This window comes from Myotis lucifugus, unplaced genomic scaffold (genome assembly GCF_000147115.1).
Source record: "Myotis lucifugus unplaced genomic scaffold, Myoluc2.0 scaffold_57, whole genome shotgun sequence".
NCBI lineage: Eukaryota > Metazoa > Chordata > Mammalia > Chiroptera > Vespertilionidae > Myotis > Myotis lucifugus.
Window position 1 is genome coordinate 1,531,637 of NW_005871105.1, and position 20,806 is coordinate 1,552,442.

At 34.1% G+C, this 20,806-nt stretch overlaps 1 protein-coding gene across 1 annotated transcript in view; it reads left to right on the forward strand.

The window, feature by feature from the left end:
- Positions 1-56: 56 nt before the first annotated feature.
- The window catches only part of RFX6 (regulatory factor X6), a 43,244-nt gene continuing 22,494 nt past the window's right edge, over positions 57-20,806 (forward strand). Inside the window, exons 1-6 of the mRNA XM_006089198.1 lie at positions 57-333; positions 626-782; positions 3,523-3,646; positions 5,405-5,466; positions 13,440-13,517; positions 14,643-14,670. Coding sequence (XP_006089260.1) covers positions 111-333; positions 626-782; positions 3,523-3,646; positions 5,405-5,466; positions 13,440-13,517; positions 14,643-14,670 — 672 coding nt within the window. The 5' untranslated portion in view covers positions 57-110. The remainder of the gene's footprint in view (positions 334-625; positions 783-3,522; positions 3,647-5,404; positions 5,467-13,439; positions 13,518-14,642; positions 14,671-20,806) is intronic.

Genomic DNA, 20,806 nt, shown 5'->3' on the forward strand with positions numbered 1-20,806 from the left:
CCCCGCCCTGCAGCCTGGTTCTAGCCCCGCCCGGCCCCGCCCCGCCCCTGGGCAGGAGGTTCCGCGGGAGCCGGCGGAGTGCGGTGCCCAGGTCTCCCGCGGCCGGGAGGATGGCCAAGATCCCGGAGCTGGAGGACGCCTTCCCGCAGGCACAGCCGTCGCCCCCACTTCCCGCTGCGGCCCGGGGCGAGTGCTGTGTGCGGCTCCTGAGCAAGGGCCGGCTCGGCTACCCCGAGGAGAGGGTGTACCTGGCGGCCGAGGCGCAGCCGGGAGGCGCGCCGGGCGGCGGGGAGAAGGAAGGCGACTCGGAGCTGCGGACCGGAGTTAAGTCAGGTGCGTGCCCGCTCCCTCGGGGGATGCAATCGGGACAGGGATGAGGATGCAGTCTATGAAAGGCATCCGGTAACAGAAATAAACACACCGCAAACGCACAGATACGTAGCATGTTCTGTTCGGATCTTCGTATTTTCCTCCAGGAAAATCTTTGTTAACTAGACATGAAGGGACTTCCCGTAGGTCTTCTCCCGCCCCCCCCCAAGCCACCCGGTTTGACGCACAGGCGCCTTACGAGACTTGATAATTTTATATTCTGATTTTCTGTATCATCTTTCCAACTCGCAATCAGAAATGCATTTAAGCAACGGCAACTTTTCCTCTGAAGAGGAGGATTCGGACAGTCACGACAGCAAAGCCAAAGCAGCGGACCCACACCTGTCGCAGAAGAAAACCATCACGCAGATGATGAAGGATAAAAAGAAGCAGACACAGCTCACCCTGCAGTGGTAAGACTCGCCCATAGGGCTACCTACGCGCCTGTTGCGTTTTCAAAGTCAGTATCTTCAGAATCTTTGCTTTTCTCATTCTGCCTCTCCCTCACACTTTTTGTGGGAAGTTTAAAAGACAAATTAGAAACGTACCTAATTTTTCCCCCCCACTGAGTGGCATAGAGACATATTTTGATACCCATGAAAAATGATCTGCAATACAAATAAAAACCACAGTCACTTTGTTCATTACTGGCTAAAACTAGAATTTATTCAAATGTAAGCAGTAATGAATGCTTTTATGACTTATTTGCTTAACATGAAATCAGTTTGCTCCTTATGTGTTTGTGATTTGGGAGCTTTGTGTTTATAAAACACGACTCTTAAAAAACAATTTGAAAGGATGAGGGATCTTAACATTGCCTTTATCCGTAAGAGGGCAAATTAAAAAAAGAAGGCAAATGAAAAACTATCTATGGACCATAAGATGAAATGCATTTGAACTAGAACACATGGAAAAATCAGTTAAGATATTGTGCTATAACTTAAATAAATGTTCAACTATTATTATAGCACTTGTCATATATGATTTATTATAGTGAAATATCACAAATTGGATTTTGTGGAAAATCTTTTAAAACCAACAATTTATCAGTAGGCTTTCTCTATAAAGAACATTTTGTAATATTGATCTAAAAGAAAGATGATTTAAAGTAAAATATAATATTAAACTTCTTCTCACAGTGTGAAGAAATAGGAGTATAAATTTTCTCCCAAATTCCAAGTAATAAGCAAGTAAGTAAAAAAGTCTATTCACTGATTAGTGACATATTCTGTTTATATGTAAAGTATTATCTAAATCTTAGAAACATACAAAAAACCCAGTATAAAAAACTAGTAAAATTTTATTTTTACTTATTATAACACTGAATTACAGTCTTATATACTAAATTTTTATAATTGTATATTTGAACCCCTTGAAATATTTGAAATATAAGCCAATAATCTTCTAAAGTTATGGCTTAACTATTGAAGCTGATGTCACACTTACTGGTTAAGACCAGAGCAGTAAATAATTGAGCTGATAATCTGAAATATTTAGGACACAACTATTTTCATTAGGAGAATTGGGGCAAAAATGTTTTGATTTCAGATATATTATGGAGGTCTTTTGAATGACCACTTCCACGTTTTTTTCAGTTCAAATTGAGTGAATAGAAACAAACTTGGGTTTTTATTTTATAAATATGAATACATTATGATTTTTAAAAAGTTATACTCCAAATTGTATTCATGTCTAGGATTACTCCGTAATTTGAAGACAAAAGCAATGCCTACAACAATATCAAAACAGCCAGGGGAAAAGTAGGCATCCTATGCATGTTATTAATATACAATTTTTAAATAGTTGAGTGTTTTCAGTGATATTCATGTTTTTTGAAACTATAAAATCCTGTCATTTTATTTAAATTTTCCACACCCTTTCGCCAAAAATGTGTCATATATATATATATATATGAGTTATTTGTATTTTGAGAATTTTTCCCTTAAGTTTATAGATTATATTGGGGATGGTAAAAATTAGAACTGAAAGTGAAAGTGAAAAATCTGGCTGATTAACTCAGATTTTCATTGTCAACCAGGTGTTTGATTTTATGTATGCAAATCTTACTTTGTTTTCGGTTCTTATTTTCCTTCTTTATAGCAAAATAGATGTCTGATGCTTTATCTGCTTGAGGAATATATCCTTTACCTTTTATCTCATGTACCTTGGGAATATGTAAATCAGAGATATTAAAAACTTCCACCTAATTTTAATCTGAATGTATGCTCTATATTGCATTGTTCCCATATAGTAATAATTATGACTTTACTATACATAAAATGGGTAAGTTTTAGCCAAAATCACCTACTGAATTGTTAGAAAAACTAGAAATAGAATCTACAAGTTCTGATTTCTTGATTGTTGTTCAGATATTTGTAACCTTTAAATATATATCATTACATTTATATAAATTATATTTAATTGTAATTATAGATGTCCAAATTAAATAGAATTATCTCTATATTTTCAAAGTTTATATTATTATATTTATAATATAGAGATGAATTTGTCATATTTGTATGTATCTATAGAGAATTGCATAATGTTTCAAGTGTGCAGAATGTTTTAAGTAATTATAGTACTGTTCACAGCTAAAAGATGTGGGATAGAAATAGATCAGTGCCATTTCAGAGTTGAGTGAAATGAATTTATTCTTACGTATTTTCCAAATAAATGCATCACCATGCTTCCCTAACTATGCAGGGTTCAGAACTAATTTTTGAATGAAAGTATGGCATTTGCCATCCTGAAGCCTGGCAGCCCTTTAGCATTGATAACGTTCTTTTAAAAAACCATCATCTTCAATTTCACCATCAATATTTGTATATCACAGAGCAAACCCTGTTGAACAGTGAGGATTAATATAGAAGTAAGACCTATGCTTTGAGGTGTGGATCATGCAGGAGTGGTTTTATGTTAGCCCTTATGCTATAACTGCACTAGCAGATGTTCATTGGGATTCTTGCTCCTCTGACATTAATCCTGTGATCTGATTTTGAATAATATCCTGAATAAAGGAAGTCTGCTTATGTCTACTCATGAACTCGTTTGCATAAAATCTCTATTCAAAATGGGCATCAAATCAATATGAAAGGGGAATGGGAAGGAGCAGTAAACAAAATGTTTGATCTTACTTTTTGCCTTTCCCCTTAGGCTTGAAGAGAATTACATTGTATGTGAAGGAGTTTGCTTACCACGGTGCATCCTTTATGCACACTATTTAGATTTCTGCAGGAAAGAGAAATTGGAGCCAGCCTGTGCAGCCACCTTTGGAAAGGTAAGTGGCACATATTGGCTATACTACCTTACAATTAAAGTTATGTCAGGCAGACAGCGTGGGAACAAATTCATCTGAACAAGTTTTCATACAGAATATTAAGAAATTTGTTTCTCATGCATAAACAAAGTATCTTAAGAGCTGTATCTGGAACTACTATATATTTTACTTTGACTTTACATACTATATGTTTTATCTTGAACTATATGTTTTACCTTGCACTACTATATATTTGAGTATTAGAACCCTGGCTATCAGAAGACTTAACTCGATCTTAAAGGAAACTCCAGTTGAGCAGTGACATTTCCTTTCTATGAGGGATTTATTAAAGAGTGTGGTCTGGCCTGAATGAGAAGCAAAATTAAGTAGAAGTGACAAGTATCTTGTAATGCAATTGGTGATTATGTTTATTATTTAGCTATTCTGAGTATATGAGTTTTCAATATATTTTTATTCTATTACATAAATAGTTCTCTTAATTCTCCATTTCACTCTGAGTATGTTTACACCTCAAACTCCAAGGTGTGATGGAACGGGTTAAATTTCTCTCATTTGTAAACATTTCTTTCGACCCAAACTATATGATGAGAATGAGACTCTATAGAACGGACATTACTATATTTCTATATGTTGATCTCATTTTGAGAATAAGGAAATGCTGTCGATATCTTGGGAAAGTCTTGTTCTTTGAAATTCTTCTCATGCTCTATTGTCTAAGAACCTAGGAAATCCCAGAAAAAACTGTAGGAAGCTTAGCTAAGGCTCAAACATTGCATCTTATATAAACTGAAATCCAAATTCTATCCTGTAGAGGGACTCGTTGTCCAGAAAATAATGAATACTATGGTCCAGCTTCTCCATTTGAAAAAATAAAATGGTTTATTACCTTATTTTAAAAATCTGTTTATGAGGGATAGTATGATATGGTGCATGTGATCCAGTGATTTAGGTTTTAGCCTAGACTGTGAATAATTTGTTGTGAGACCTTCTGAAAAGTAATTAACTTTTTAAAAATTCAGTTCCCTCTTTCTATAACATAAGGAGGATGAATAAGACAACTTTTAATGTCCATTTTAGCATTATTATTTCATGAGTCCACCTTATGGCAGTAGTTTTTAGTTTGGGGAGTCATGAAACACCTTGAGAATCTGGTTAAAAACTACAAAACCATTTCCCAAGAAATTAACACAGACATAAAGTTTGCCATGGAGTCCTTAGGAAATCAAGTATGGATCTCCTATAATCCAGATTAAAACTCCTGCTTTATGTAGAAGAGACTTTAGTTCTTTAATCAGATGCTAATTTTTAAAGCGAATTTAGAGACAGAAACACAGGGAAAAAGTTAAAACACTGCTGTGGAGATCCAGTCACACAGAAAAGGTTTCATGTATTTTTTCAGGGTTGGAGATGGATATTTAATTATTGGTAAACCTCTGGGTAGAATTATTATGAGAAACCTAAATCTTTCCCCTAAGTAGATAAAATAATAATTGCCTTGGTAGTAGCATCAAGTAAAAGCACATATTGGTATGATCTGCCTTGGAAATCGAGATGATTTCCAAATAGGACAATCTCATAAAAGAAGTCCCTTCCTGCCTCTGCTTATGTATTATTGCTTATCAATATGTGTATGGTATTCCTTTTCTAGACTAAATATTTACTTGAAGTTCAAGATTTACTTTTTAGAATTAGTTATGGGTGACTTGCAATTAGAACCACACACTTTCTGAAAACTAAGGTAATTGACTTTCTTTTTAGACAATTCGCCAGAAATTTCCCCTCTTAACGACAAGACGGCTTGGAACAAGAGGCCATTCAAAGTAAGACACATCAATAAACACATATCACACCTGTACATATGATACCTTGTGCATGATGATTGATGCAATGTAAAATACTGTAAGTATAGTCTTTATTGGTGAATAGAACCAGGTATTTTCTTCTTGATGAGACAGACTTTTAACAACTGTAAGAACTAAAAAGAAAAATAAATGGGTTTTTAGGATGTTTGCTTAAAAAGCAAAACTTACACAGAGAAATCATAATATTCTTTCTGATGGAAAAATTTAAATGAATAATTTTCATAATTTTAAAGCCACTCCTGAAAGCACCAGTGTCAGCAAAGGAAAATGTTTGTAGCTCAGTAAGTGACCAAATGGAACTCATGCTTCTAAAGAGCAAAGCCGAAGCCAGGGGTTAAAGTATGGTTCAGGTTCTTTCTCTGGTTTTCTTTCAGATAACAATTTCTTAGAATCCCTTCTTTCCTCTTGAAGACAAATAGCATGCCCGAATGACCTCATTGGTCATCTCTAGTGTATACATAGGCACATAAAATAAGGTGTCATATAGTCCTTCTCTTGGTAACTTTAGCTATTTTTTCTCTTGTGGCAATTTTTGTAGAACCCACCGTTATAGGTTCTTGTCCATCAGTTATTTACTCTTTTCAGTTTTTAGTTTTTTCCTTTCCTTCTGCCTAAAAACATATCCAGATCTCTTTTATGTTGATAAAAATAAAATAATCGCAAACCTACTATACCACTCTTCCTAATTACTGTTATTCTTTTTATCTTTGCTAGTTACTTTTTTAAAAAAATATTTTAAATTCTCACCTGAGGATATGTTCTTATTGACTTTTTTAGAGAGAGAGGAAGGAAGAGGGAAAGAGACAGAAACACTGATTATGTGTCTGGACGGGGAATAGAACCCACGACCATTTGGTGCAGGGGACTACACCCCAACCAACTGAGCCACACCAACTGAACCACACTGGCCAGGACTCTGCTGTTTCTTGAAAGAGTAGCTGTCTGCTCACTTCCCCTAGTGTGAATCACTTCTCTGTTCTAGTCCATTTCTTTACTAGCATTTGGTCATTAAACCCAATGGCTTACTTTTTACCATTACTCGTTGTCCTTGGCACCTGGAAACACATACATAAATACATACATAAACTTCCTCGATGGCTCTGTCCCAGCCCTGCCAGGTCCTCTTCCTCCCCTACCTCATTTTCTGGCGCACTGGCATCTCTTTCTGCCCTAACATCTAATTCAGCACTGCCCAATGAAATATAATGCAGCTGAATAGCTTTAAAAAATTGTAGCAGCCACATTAAAAAAGAACAAATAGAATGGATTTTAATGTTTTAATCTAACATGTCCAGAACATTTGATTACCATGTGATCAAAATAAAAATCATTACTGACATATTTTATGTTCTTTTTTCTATTAAGTTTTTGAGATCTAGTGTGTATTTGACATTTACAGCACATCTCAACTCAGACTAATCACATTGCAAGTGGTCAATACCCACATGTGGTTAGTGGCAACCCTATTGTCTTAGTCCCTTGCCAAAAAAAGAGGTCCTATTTTTGGACTTCTCTTAAATCTCTCTTGGTTCTCATTTTAATAACCTGGTCTTGACTCAGTTCTTCCAGTCTGTTCAATACAATTTTTTTTCTAAATTGACCTTCTAACGTTCAGATTCAATCATGCCTCTCTCGTGCTCAGAAACTTTCAACAGCTCATCATTTCTACTATGAAAGACAAATTTTTCTCACTTTGACATTAAAGGTCCATTATGAATTAGTCCCAATCCATTTTCCTATTTTATAATCTAGTTCTCATTTCTCAGCATGTAGCCTATGCTTTCCCCAAATTATTGTCATTATTTTCCCATTGCTTCACCCTCAACTGTCTCTTCTTTGTTTAGCCTGTCTTCCTCCATTGAAATGACCTTTTCCCTATGGGCATATTGAAATATTATCCATTTAAAGGCATGTCCCATGAACTTCCTCTTCTTCAGGATCTTTTCTTAGCCTCTTGATTTGTTGTAGGTTCTTTCTTTGTATCTCATAGCAATCTGTTGGAACCTATCTTAATGTGAAATTAACTTATTTCTTCCCCTCAACAGATAGTATTTTGAGGATAGAGACTTTGTCTCATTTCTACTCATATTTTATCTGTTGTCTAATACATAATAGATTATTAATTAGTATTCATCTAATTGATTCCAATTAATGTTAATAGTATCGTGGCCTGAGAAGGAGAAATAAATGTCGGATTGAAAGATATGTTAGCTTTTTCCTTCTGACCAAATCAGCTTTTATTCAAAGTTGACTCAATTTATCTGGCTGATTTCTATTGAATTTGATTTCTGCTGAATTGTGTGTGGAGGAAAGATCAGTTTGTGTTTGAAGTAGATAGATAATAAAAAAGAGGCAAAGCGATGCTGAGAAATCCTCTTCCTAAGGCCTACAGAGTGCAGGCAGGCAGGCTGCAGAGAGTCAATTAATCCTGGAAGGAGCCTTTAGGATTAGGGATGAATCATTAACCCTGTCCTTTGTGACACACGGAGACTCCAGTGTTTAGGTTTATGTAACGATACATGGTGACTTCAGGCAATTTGTTTAATATCTAAGAGCAGACATGCCCAAGAACAAAGCATTAGCAATTTGAATTTTCTTCTACCTTCCTGAAATGCCATTTGCTTGTTATAACTTGCTATTATATGTTTGGTATTTTGATATCATGGGAAAATGAAATTTTCCATGTAAACTAAGGATGTTAAAAGATATGGCAAAATGTAGAGTTTGTGTATCTTGTAATTGGTAATGTTTCGATGTAATTATGCTTAGCCAGGTAGTGTTCTTGTTTTTACATATTTCTAAGAATATACAAAATATTCTATTTTAATTTTAGGAGATGGTACATATCAAAAGGCAGCATTTCTTAGTGGTTAGGAGCATGAGATTTAAAGTTGGACAAATCTAAGCTTTAATTTCATACTTTCATTTAAAGCTGTATAACTTTAGATGAATTGTTCAGCTTTTCATCAGTAAAGTAAGTATAACATATCTACCTCATCGGTTTCTTTTGAAAATTAAATAAAGTATAGGAATGAAGAAATGAATATGTTTTCAACCTTTATATTCTTAGTGATATGAAATTAATAACCCAATGTATCAAAATATCAGCAATGCAGTTAAAGTTATTATTTATTGAGCAACACACACATACACACACACACACACACACACACACACACAGTAATCCTTACAATGACAATACAAGATTGGAATTCCTGTGTTTTACAAATCAGGAAACTGCAGTTAAGATTATTGACTTGCTCAAGCCCACACAGATACTATAAAATAACAATATTGGCATGTAAGTCAAGGTCTATTTGGCTCTACAGCTTGAGCTTTGGCAACTAGTAAAGCCTACCTCTTTCTGATATCAGTCATATCAAGAAAACAATTGTTTAATTGAACTTTTGTTTTTTTTTGAAGTTTTTTTTCTGATCTAAGTTTTAAAATTTTATTTTTTATTGGACTTTTATTATTTTTATTGGATTCTTTCTCAAAGAGCTAACATTTTCTCAAGCTTCAATCATAAGGCATTTTTAACTATTTTATGTTTATTGAAATATATTTATATTTCATGTAAAAGCAAATTTGTAGTACAAACACAATTTTGCTTTCTGCCTTTAATTTTGTCCTAAACATTCCTATATGTTGGTATAGTATCTTTACAATCATCATTTCTAATGGCTGTTTAATATTTCAAAAATTTACTTTTTATGAAAGATGTTTTTATGTCTCTAGAAATATGAACAAATGATGAACCAGAAATATAAATGAAGATGTAAACATATTTTGGAAAAACAGGAATTTATAATTTCTCCCAATTTTACTAGTAATTTTGTAAAATTTATTTTACTGTAGTATTTAGCATAATGCCCTAAATGTATTATTACTGAATATTTATTTATATTATTTCAAAATATAAGTAAGTTGGGTATTAATTTATTTGAACCTTTGTGGATTACATATTAGAATATATTAATGATGGTCATTTAAAAATATAAGTTCTCAATTTTTTACAAATTCTTATAGACTATGCTATAGTATGTCCAATTATTTCATTTGGGTCTGTCAGACATAATTTATTTTAGATGATGATTAACCTAAAAGATTCTTCTGTATTGTGGGCACAAGATGAACCACTTCTAAAACTGTCCTTACGTGCTTTTAGGGTCCATGGAATAATGTCACTTTCCAGATTTTACTGGTCCATGTATGAAATCCAAAAGTCTGGGAAACACTAATATATGGTGACAAAGTGATGGTTAATAGAGTTGAAAAAATAGGAGTGAATTCGGTGTTTATTTTCAAGTTCTGTTTTTCTAAGTTCTGACATAACTGTGTTATAAAATGGTTAATCCTGCCCTAGCTGGTTTGGCTCAGTGGATAGAACATTGGCCTGTGGATGGAAGGGTCCAGGGTCCAATACCAGTCAAGGACAGGTACCTCGGTTGCAGGCTCCTCCCCTGCCCCTGCCCTGGTCAGGGCACGTGCAGGCAACCAATGGATGTGTTTCTCTCACACCGATATTTCTCTCTGTCTTTCCTTCTCTCTTCAACTCTAACAACAACAACAACAACAAAAATCAATGGAAAAATATCCTCGGGTGAGGATTAAAATAATAAAAAAAGGTTAGTCCTCACAACTCATCTCTTTCCCTCATCAAAAGTTAAAAGACATGAACAGTTTAACTAAATAAAATGAGTCAAAAATTATCCAACCAAAATAAAGAGAGGAAATATTTTTTTAAAAAAACAGATGTGTTAAAAACAACAACAAAAACAAATGGACAGAATCACTATGTAGAGCCCACTGTCAAAATTAGGAACAATTGAAATTGATTCCAGTGCCAGTCAATGTTCCTCATAAGAAGCCATTGCTGCCAAAGGTTATGAAAAAGGGTCTCTAACGATTAGCACTTGGGGTCAGAAAGCCTCACCCTGGCCTAGCGCATCTAACCTAAGTGTGTTTTTAGGACAAAGCCAGCCTAGTTGCAGGCAACATTAGCATCTCAGCTCTCCATCCCTTCCTTCACTCTCACCATCACCCTTCCTGCCAAGAAAACCAATATCCCCAATAGATTCTTCCCATTCTTAACACTCAGATAAAAACTGACTTTGCTTTTGGGCTTTTTCTTCTTTTCTCTTTGATTTGCAACGGATACCAAAAATATATACTGATTATTTTTCTTTGAAATCTTTTTAAAATTTAGATTTTGAATAAATAAAACAACATTCTATAGGTACAAAAGAGTAATGAAAAGTATTGCTTATTTTATGTATAAGTGTGTTATATCAAGAATGAGCAATCATTCTTATTTATATTGATATATAAAGCATGGTGTTAAAAAAGAGTTTTTGAGATTCAAAGAATAGTAAGATAGAATACATGGTGTCAAAAAACATCCACTATTAATATTTATGTACGTAATAAGCATTTAACTGAGTGTCTTGAAGCTGACTAAACCCTAGGGATACAGTTCTGAGTAAAAAGAGCCCATATCCCACCATGCTCAGAATAACTCAGAGGAGCAAGGGAGAACACAGTTGAGTAGATTTCATGCAAAGGTAGACTGTTTGATTTGAAGTTACATTTTAATTTCTTATAGACTTTGATCAGTTGAATCTTGGTTTTCAGACATGATGGACAAAAGCTATTATCTTATTTATTAGTGGTGATTTAGTGGGTTAATAAAACTGATATGGCAGCTGCTCTTATCATAGTAAGTTATTGCAAGTCCCTGAACAGCTTAATCCCATCATTTCCTTATCAGTTATCATTTGTGTAGTGTAAACGAACATCAGGGCTACTTGCTCAGTGGGAACATATGTTTCAGGAATTCTATATAATGACTGAAATGGAAAAGAAGAAGGTATAAATAGATCAGCAAATGAAGAAAAGTATTAGATGCAATGTAAATATTTTAGTAGTAAAAAAGAGCAGCAATAATTGCATTTGTCCTATTAAAATATTGTATATTTTATAACATTAACTTTAAAATGTAGACATAAAAACTAATGAATAATTGTCTATTTCTAATAAAAGTCTAAGGACAGTTGATGCTAATGAATGAGTACAATTTTGTTAGTTCACAAAGACTACTTGGGTTATGAAAACATTTTCTTAAAGGAATTAGCTAATCATACCCAGGATTTTAGAGCATTTATTATTTATCTTCTTTATTAAAAATTGATAAAAAAAAGATTTAGAGAAAGAACTATGGAATGTTTGGGAATCTTTATTCAGCGTAACCTATAGAATAGGCATCAGGTAGTGGTATATAAATTAAACAGTGAAAACTTCACCTTTTTATTTAACGTGCACCAGCATATGTTTTTGTTATGCTAGAATATTTCTGGCACATATTTCCTAGCAAGTTTATTTTAGGGAAAAGTATTAACAACAAAATAGTGCTAAAAAATGTTGCAAGTGAGAGGAAAAATCCATGTAAACGTTGCATGAAATGGCCCTTCCCACTTTTATGAGGTTCGCTTTTAGCTGCTAGGAGGACAGAGAGCTGCTCATTTGTTATCTCTTCTCTGTTCTCAAAGACACTGACTCATCACTCGGATCATGACATGTACCTAGTTAGACTAAAAGGAAGCTTAAAGGAGGAAAGTTATATTATCAGCTCCAGAAAAAAACTGGATATGAAACGTGCTGAAGTTTACAATGGTCATTGCAAAAGAGATATTTATATTCCTAATGACATTCTTCCCACCTAAATATACTGATTCCATGCCCTTTATACACATTGTTAGGTATACAACATTTGTTCAACCCCAGTATTTTACTGGTGAACTGGAAATACACAGTGCTAGGAGGAGGTTGTTGAAAACTATTGGCTGTAAGATAATTTGTGTTTTATCAGTTTCTAAATTTTTAGCAAGGTACATTGATTCATCAATAAATGAGTTTTTTTTTTCTTTACAGTAATGTCTAATGGGAACACAATGAAAGGAAAGATACAATTCTCTTCCTCCAAATCTTATAATTTAGTAGGGGAGGTAAGCCATGTATACCCATACCAATGGTATGAAGTATAAAGCTACAAGAGATAAAGATGGCCATAAGAGGAGTTCAAAGGAAAGAGAAATTAGTTTTACTAGAGATCAGGCAAAGCTTCATGCATGAATGCCATGCCTTGAGGCATGGGTAAGAAATGAGGCACGAAGGAAGAATATTGCCAGTGGAGAGAGAGCTCAGCAAAGTAAAGGCCCCAAGGTAGGAAAGCACAAGTTATCTATGGAGAACAAGTGATTCTGATAGTAATACATAGGTAACACATTCTGTGGCTCATATTTCCATTGATTCATGACATAGTACCCGCCCCCATTATTGCACAAAAGCCTGAAGTGAAAATGATAGTGAATTCGGCTTCTCATTCCACACGAGAAACAACTTTTAAAGGGTCACATGCTTTATACATATTCCTATGCATGGTATCAATGTCTTCCTCACATGTAATGTCATACTGTTTTCTTCATCTAATAGATACACTACAAAGGAAACCTACCATTTTTTATTCAATTGATTAAATTCAAACTGAATAGAGCCATTTGCAAATAGATACATTCTATATACTTAGAGCCAATGCATACATTTACAAATTTAAGTGCCTACAATTACTTTGTTTTTTTGCTTTGAAACCTAACTTTTTAAAGGTTTGAAGGAATTGGCGGTAGGTGATTTTTCTGTCTTTATCAAGTCAAGAGCCAAAAGTACATTTTAAATAGATTTTAAACAAGTAGGATTAGTTACCATCAAAGAGGGATTTAGCATATTAAGATGTTGCTTGAAAAAAAAACCAGGAAAGGAAGGTGCTCATTGGGTTTCAGTTCTTACTTGAGCTTTATTTCAATTATACTTCAGTATCCTTTTTCCTTTCATAAACTGCGACATTAACACATGGCTGGTTCCTGTCCTTGTTCTAGGTATCATTATTATGGGATTGGCATCAAAGAAAGCAGTGCATATTACCACTCCGTTTACTCTGGAAAGGGCCTGACAAGGTAGAGTTCTAATATCTTCAAACTAATTCTCGGCCTTTCTTTAAATATGCATGATATCTATTGAATAGAATGACTTACTAATTTTACTTATAAAAATGTTTTATTTTAAGCATCAGACCTTAATTACAACTTCGTATGGACATTTCTGTGATATGGTCTAGATTACTGAACAATTTTTATAAATCACATCATTAATGACAAATTAATGGTGAAACAGGTGTTTCAGAGAGATAAACAAAAAAATCAGGGAAGCAGAGTTGCTTTTAAATTAGTATTTAGTCATAAGGCTGAATCTGTTTTCAGGCTGGATTCAGTAAAAATAAAGGCAGAAATTGTAAGTGTGTTTTTCTTTTGCTAAGAGACAACCTGTTTAAATATCGATGTGCTTGACCAGTACCTTACACAGATGAAAAGTTTATTACAATTGTCTCTAATCACATATGTCCTGACTACCCGCTTACCTTACTAAGATAAAACTACTGACCTTTTTGAGTCTCTGTGAAAGGAAAAACACAAATGAATGTAAAGAACACATTTGCTCTGATCTGCCATTAACTCTCAGGAGGAGGTAATTCACAAGTGAAGTGACATTCAGTGAAACCCATGATGTATACAATTATTATTTTTAAAATTCTAGTGCTCAGAATAATTAAATCTACATCTGAGATTGCCTTGGTGACTTATCAGTAATTGCTCTTAGCTCTCAAAGAATGAATTATTTTAAAAGTTAAGTGTCCTATGGAAAAAAATAAATGTGGTCACCTGAGTCTTGCTAAGATGAACTCAGATATTACCAAGGACATAATGGAGGCTTACTAGCCACTACCTACCCATTTTAAAGTGCAATTATAGCCAGAAAGCACACAAATATTTAATATCAAGTATTTTTTGCTTGCCTCACATCTTACCAGACTTCCCTACATATTCTTAATTTTACTTTTCCTTAGTAGAATTATTTTTTATTAAGTTGAAAAATATGTTTGGATCTCTTTGAACATCAAATAAATTTCTCCAGATTTATTTCACTAATCATAGTATGCTATTTTGTAGGTTTTCTGCATTTTCTTGATAACTATAACTGTATATGTATATTTTTAACTAACGGAAAATATACTGATTTTTAAGGTTTTCTGGAAGCAAGCTTAAGAATGAGGTAAGATTACTTTCATTTCTTCTGTTTTACATCTGCTATACTATATTGCAAACTGATCAGTAAATGTTAATCACTCTTGTTGGCAAATATAGAAATAAATGTTATTTATTAGGAGCTTCTTGAATGACAGAGGTCGTCAGATAGAGCTAAGTTATACTTGGGGCAGCTAATGGTTCTTTGCATGGACCTACTGAACAACTTCCAATTAACCTAGGAGAGGTGATTTTTCAATTATCCATACCTAACATAAGATGTTTAAGCTATTGTAAAAAAAGACCATTACTGATCAAAGAAATTTCCACTTAAGAGTAAATAGAAAGCCCAATGCTAAGTTTATGGAAAGAATTGCTATTTGGAATATACCTGTTTAGACAAAACCTTTAATAGTTATCAAGAAGCCCAAATGTTATGTTGTGGTTTGTTTCAATATTATGGTTTGTTTTAACCACTCGTGTGGGTGAGTGTGTGTGTGTGTGTGTGTGTGTGTGTGTATGTCCAGCGGTTCTCAACCTGTGGGTCGCAAACAATGAAAATACATCCTGCATATCAGATATTTACATTACGATTCATAACAGTAGCAAAATTACAGTTATGAAGTAGCAACGAAAATAATTTTATGGTTGGGGGTCACCACAACATGAGAAACTGTATTAAAGGGTCGCGGCATTAGGAAGGTTGAGAACCACTGTTACTCACTCTCCTGACCACTTCTTCAATGAGGGGGGTTGTGGATGGTGGAGGTGGGAGCTAGGAAGAAAGGGCACATTATACCATCCCCCCTCACTTTATCCCTAGACTCCCCTCCTCCTACCAGCCCCCAACCAAACCACAGATCAGCAAACTGACTTTATCTAAATGAGTTAGACTGCCATTAGGGATTGCATGGCTAATTAAGCACATGATAAGGCCTTCATTATCACGTTAACTAAAAAAGAGGCGCCGCTGAACTAGGGCACATGACACTGAGTTGGGTGGTAAATCTGGACCTGAGGTCAATTGTAGCTCCATTAGTTTGGTGAAATGATGCAAGCATATTATCGTAAGGAAAAAAAAATAAAGCCCCAATCTTCTGAAAAGACCAATTTCTTCCCACCAGTGTTTTTAATGCAGTTAATGGCTAGTTATATAATAAAATTCTCGAGGTTGCTCTCTTTATCAATGAAATAATAGCTCTTTATTAGATGAACAATTGTGAAAGTGCAAGCATATTGACTTAGAAATATGCTTCAGTTGACTGAAGTTTATGTCAACAGGGAATTTAAGTAACTTTTCTCAAGTGTTTTGTCTACCGCTTTGGTAGAGCTGGTGTACTAGCCAACTGTCAGCTGATGTAGCATGTGTATGGCGGACCTTGCTTTATAGAATAATAGAAAAATGTATCTCAAGTCTTCTGTTTTATCCTCAGAAGAGTACCTGACACATTCAGGTGTAGATTTTGTCGATAAAGTGAAAATAAGTGATTTTGGTTAGGCTATATAGCCTATTTTTCTAAAGATACCTGAAGCAATAATAGAGTGCCATTATGATAATGATTATAGAAATGAACACCATTAAGGATTTTCTAAAGGCTCAGAACTACTCTAGATACTTTTAAAAAATAATAAAGTATTTCTTTAACAAAATTGAAATTAAAAAAATATTTTGTACTTAAGGTGACCATCATAGTTTGCTCAGGACCTAGGACTTTCAATGTAAGTCATTTGAACATTAATACTTATTAATGTTCATATTTCTGGTCATTTGAACATGAATAACTGTGAGGTAGGGAAAATAGATGTTAACATTACTAGTTTATAACTGAGGAAATTGAGGCTAAGAGATACATCTGCTTTCTAAAATATTCTCAGTAAAGTTCTATTTTTTAAAACCCATGGTCAAGATATTAATAGATATATGGAGTTAAAGGTGCTAGGAAACAAAATAGTGAGTGGATAGATTTGACCCTTTACATTGTAGCAGGAAAATATATCTTAAGTGATTATACCAGTGACACCATTACTAGGTGTCATGGTAGTTAACCTAGTTGGAGTGGTTAAGGACATTTCCCATAGGAAGTGACATTTAAGGAAATAACTGAGAAAGAAGTGGGAATTTGGAGGAGGAGTACAGTAGGGGAAGAGAGTGGAAAAGTGGTCCAGACAGCTGGAACAGCACAGATTAGGGTTTCTCAGACTTGTTATTATTTACATTTGGGGCCAAATAATTCTGTGTTGTGGGGATGTCCTGTGATCTGTAGGATGTTTAGCAGCATCACAGTGTTAGGATAAGAAAGAGGACTTAGATATTTAGTTTAATAGTGATGGAAGCCATGGTAATGGATAGAAATGTCTAGAAATAAATAAATGAGAGGAGAAGAGGTTACAAGAAGAGTTGTGAAAAGTGAGGTAGAAGAAAAAGTCAGCAAGATAACTGAAGAAAATTTAGAGAGCTAAGAGGAAGAGAATATTGTGCAGAGAGCTGAGAGAAAAAAAATTTCTTCCAATAAAAGGGAATGGTTACTACTATGAAATGGCGCTAAAAGGTTATCAAGATACAGACTGGAAAATATCAATGGGACTAGTTAAGTGGAGATAATTAATAACTTCAGGGAGAGCATTTTCAGTGGAGAGCTGGGTTTGATTTGTTTATAAAATGAGGGGGAAGCCTGACCAGCATGGCTCAGTGGTTCAGCATTGACCTATGAACCAGGAGATCATGGTTCTATTCCCAATCAGGGCACATGCCCCAGGTTGCGGGTTCAGTCTCCCATGGGGGACATGCAGGAGGCAGGAGGACATGCAATGATTCTCTCTCATCATTGATGTTTCTATCTCTCTCTCTCCCTTCATTTCTGAAATCAATAAAAATATTCTTTTAAAAATGAGTGGGAAGTGGCCTAATGAATGTAGAAAATTTAGTCACATTGAGGGCGATACTTGGGAAAGGACTTGAAATTTAGTTTTGAAGAACGATTAGACAATCATTCTAATGTTGGTAAAACACTTCCGGTAAGAGTAGAGACCGTAGATATGAAAGACAGGGAGGGGAAAGTTGAGAGCACAAGGTCACTGAAGGTGGGCATGGACGAGCTTCAGAGTGGAGGAAGTGGCCCCGGAGAAGGAACACCTCTTTCATTAAAACTGGAAGGTGGAAAGGGTGAGTTCAGATGCAAGTGGATTTGGAGATTTTGTGGCAGAAATTGAGGTAGTTTGGTGGCTTCAGACTTCTCTCTGAGGAATTAGTCAGTGGTCAGTTAGGTCATCTGCAGTGAGTGAAAATAATAGGAAAAAAGAGTTTGAAGAGTTTAAAGAAAGTCCCAACTCTTCCCAATTAGGATGCCCAGAGGGAATGTAGCCCTAAGGCATTCATTGCATGTAAGGAATGAACTCTTTCATGCTTATGGTATCTAGCTAAATGCAGATTAAAGAAGAGCATCACAGAAAGTTCTATAGAACAGTACTGTTTTGGAATATGTAAAGTATTCAACTCAAAAATAATAAGACAACTCAATATAAATAAAGTATATGAACAGGCAGGTCCCATAAGATAAAAAGAATGACTACTGCATAATGTGTTGTTCATAGTGCCAATTCTGACTGATCAGGTTCCATAACATATGATCCATAATATTTTGGATACCATTTCTGCCAATAAATATATGAAAAGTGCTCAATTTAAACTTTTAATTAGAGAAATGCAAATTAAAACTATGAGTAATTATTTAACTATTATTGGAATAATAGCAATTAAAAAGTCTAAAAATACAGTTTTGAGAATGTGGAAGAAAGGAACTCTCATAAACAGTATTAGGGACAATAACTAGTAAAATTGAAGGTGCTCACACCTTATAATTACATTGCTAGAGAAACTTTCACATTGCACAAGGAGGCATGTCTGAGGATGTTCATAAAAGTATTGTTTACAATCGCAGAATATTAAAAATAAATGGCCATTATGATATAATGGGAAACATGTTTTTTGCATATTTAAATGAGAGAATGCTATACTTCTTTGGAAATGAGTGAACTATAGCTTAAGAGCCAAATTAGATTAATTTTAAAAACCTAAAGTTGAGTGAAAAAAGCTTACTGAACTTAGAAGGATACATACTTTATTGTACCATTTTTAACGTAATAGTACTTATTGCTTAAGAATATTTACATATGAAGTAAATAGAGGTTTGAATAGGAATGATAATAACTAAATCCAGAACAATAATTATTTCTTTGAGGAAGGAAGGGAAAGAGATTAGAGAGAGCTACAGAAGCTGCTTTAACATTTCAAATGTCTAATGTCTTAATCAAGGTAGTGAGTACATGGGTATTTATTAATTTTTATCTATACTTTAAAAAAGTTTTAAATAGTTCTTAGTATAAAAGTAAACAAAATCAACAAAAACAAAACAAAAAGGAAAGAGGATGTTAAGAGTAATTATCAGTCAGACGTATGAATTTTGATAGTCTTAAGTTTTTATTCATAAATATAGTGCTTCAAATTTTATTGTGTTTTAACTAGCTAAAGTACTGATTTGCCATTATTTCTTAAGGAAAAAGTGCCTTGATTTCATACATTTCAACCAGGAAGTTTCCCTGATAGCTTGAGTTTCCTTCTCCTTAACATCAACTATTCATGGCCAGTTCAACAACTTTGTACCAAGATAAATAACAAATCCTCCCTTCTTGGTATATGCTTTTCAAATATTTGTTGAGTGTTATCATGCTCTCTTTTAGTCATCACTTAGCCAAGCTGTGCAGCTGAATTCCTTTAATCTTTCCTCATAAATCAGACCCTCTTGCCTTCTAATCATATGGTTTCTTTTCTGTAGGTTCCTTCTTATTTTCTTTTGGAAATAAGATTTTAAAAATAGTTTACTCAAGAGTACTGAAGTCATCAGTTGACAAAAAGAAATTCAGATCTCTGTAGCTGGCTTGTGATCTGGCACCTTCTAGTACCGTTAAAATAGCAAATACATTCCTGGAATCAAAATTATTATATTTTACTTTTTATTCCAATTTATCAATCCCTCTTTTTTCTGTTCCATGTTCTGGACAGATATTATTTGATTTTATAACAACTTTGACACAATTGTTAACAGATTCATACAAATTAAGTTTTAAAACCTTTCCCTTGAGCACTCTTTTTTTTTTTTTAAAAAAAAACAACTTTACTATTGGACATATTACATATGTCCCCTTCCCCCCCCCCCCATTGCACTCTTGATATTATACACAATCAATAGCTTCTAGTACACAAAACTATTATTTATCAACATGAGGGCTTTAAATAAATATTAAAATAAAACATATATTTTTGTTTCTTAATATGTGTTTCTTTAACACTCTAAAATTTTTATTGGGAAATGTAATATTATTTGTAACATACACGCACACACACACACACACAATTTAAAGATTAAAAACTGAAGATGTACCTCATAGCTTAAAAGAGAGAAGTCCTCTGTGTGCCCCACCCCAATCATTTCCCTCCCCCTGCCACCAAAAGTTTCTGCTCTCCAGAATTTGGTCTTAATCACTCCTTTGTTTTTCCTTAAAGGTTACCACTATGAATGAATACCTAAACATGTGGTGATGATTGCATAACAATCTGAATGTACTTAATACTGTTGAATTGTATACTTAAAAATGATTAAGATAGTAAATTTTATGTATTGTTTATTATTGCCCAGCTTATTATCACCAATGTATTGTTTATTATTTTCCCTACATAGAAATGGATTCATTTTTTTTCTGTGGCTTTCTGGTTTCATTCAACATTAGGTTTTGTGATTCATCAATGTTAATGCATGTAGTTCTAGTACCTTTATTTGTACTGCTGTATAGTATTACATTATATAAATATCATATCACAATGCATTTATTCCACTGTTGGTGGAACTTTTTGTTTGAAAAACAATATTTCTATGAATATTTTTCAAGTGCACATGTGCAGGAGTGAAATTCTGTGTTGTAAATAACTTCTCCCTGTTGGTGGCCTAGCTCAGCATTCTATAGTATCTTGATGAAGGTAATTTAAAAATTCTATGCTGAGTAGGGTTTTTTATATATTGTGTGTTAAAATCTGTGTATATTCCAGATCATAAATATATTTTTCTACATATTATTCTAAAGTATAAAGTTACTCTTAACATTTAATTATT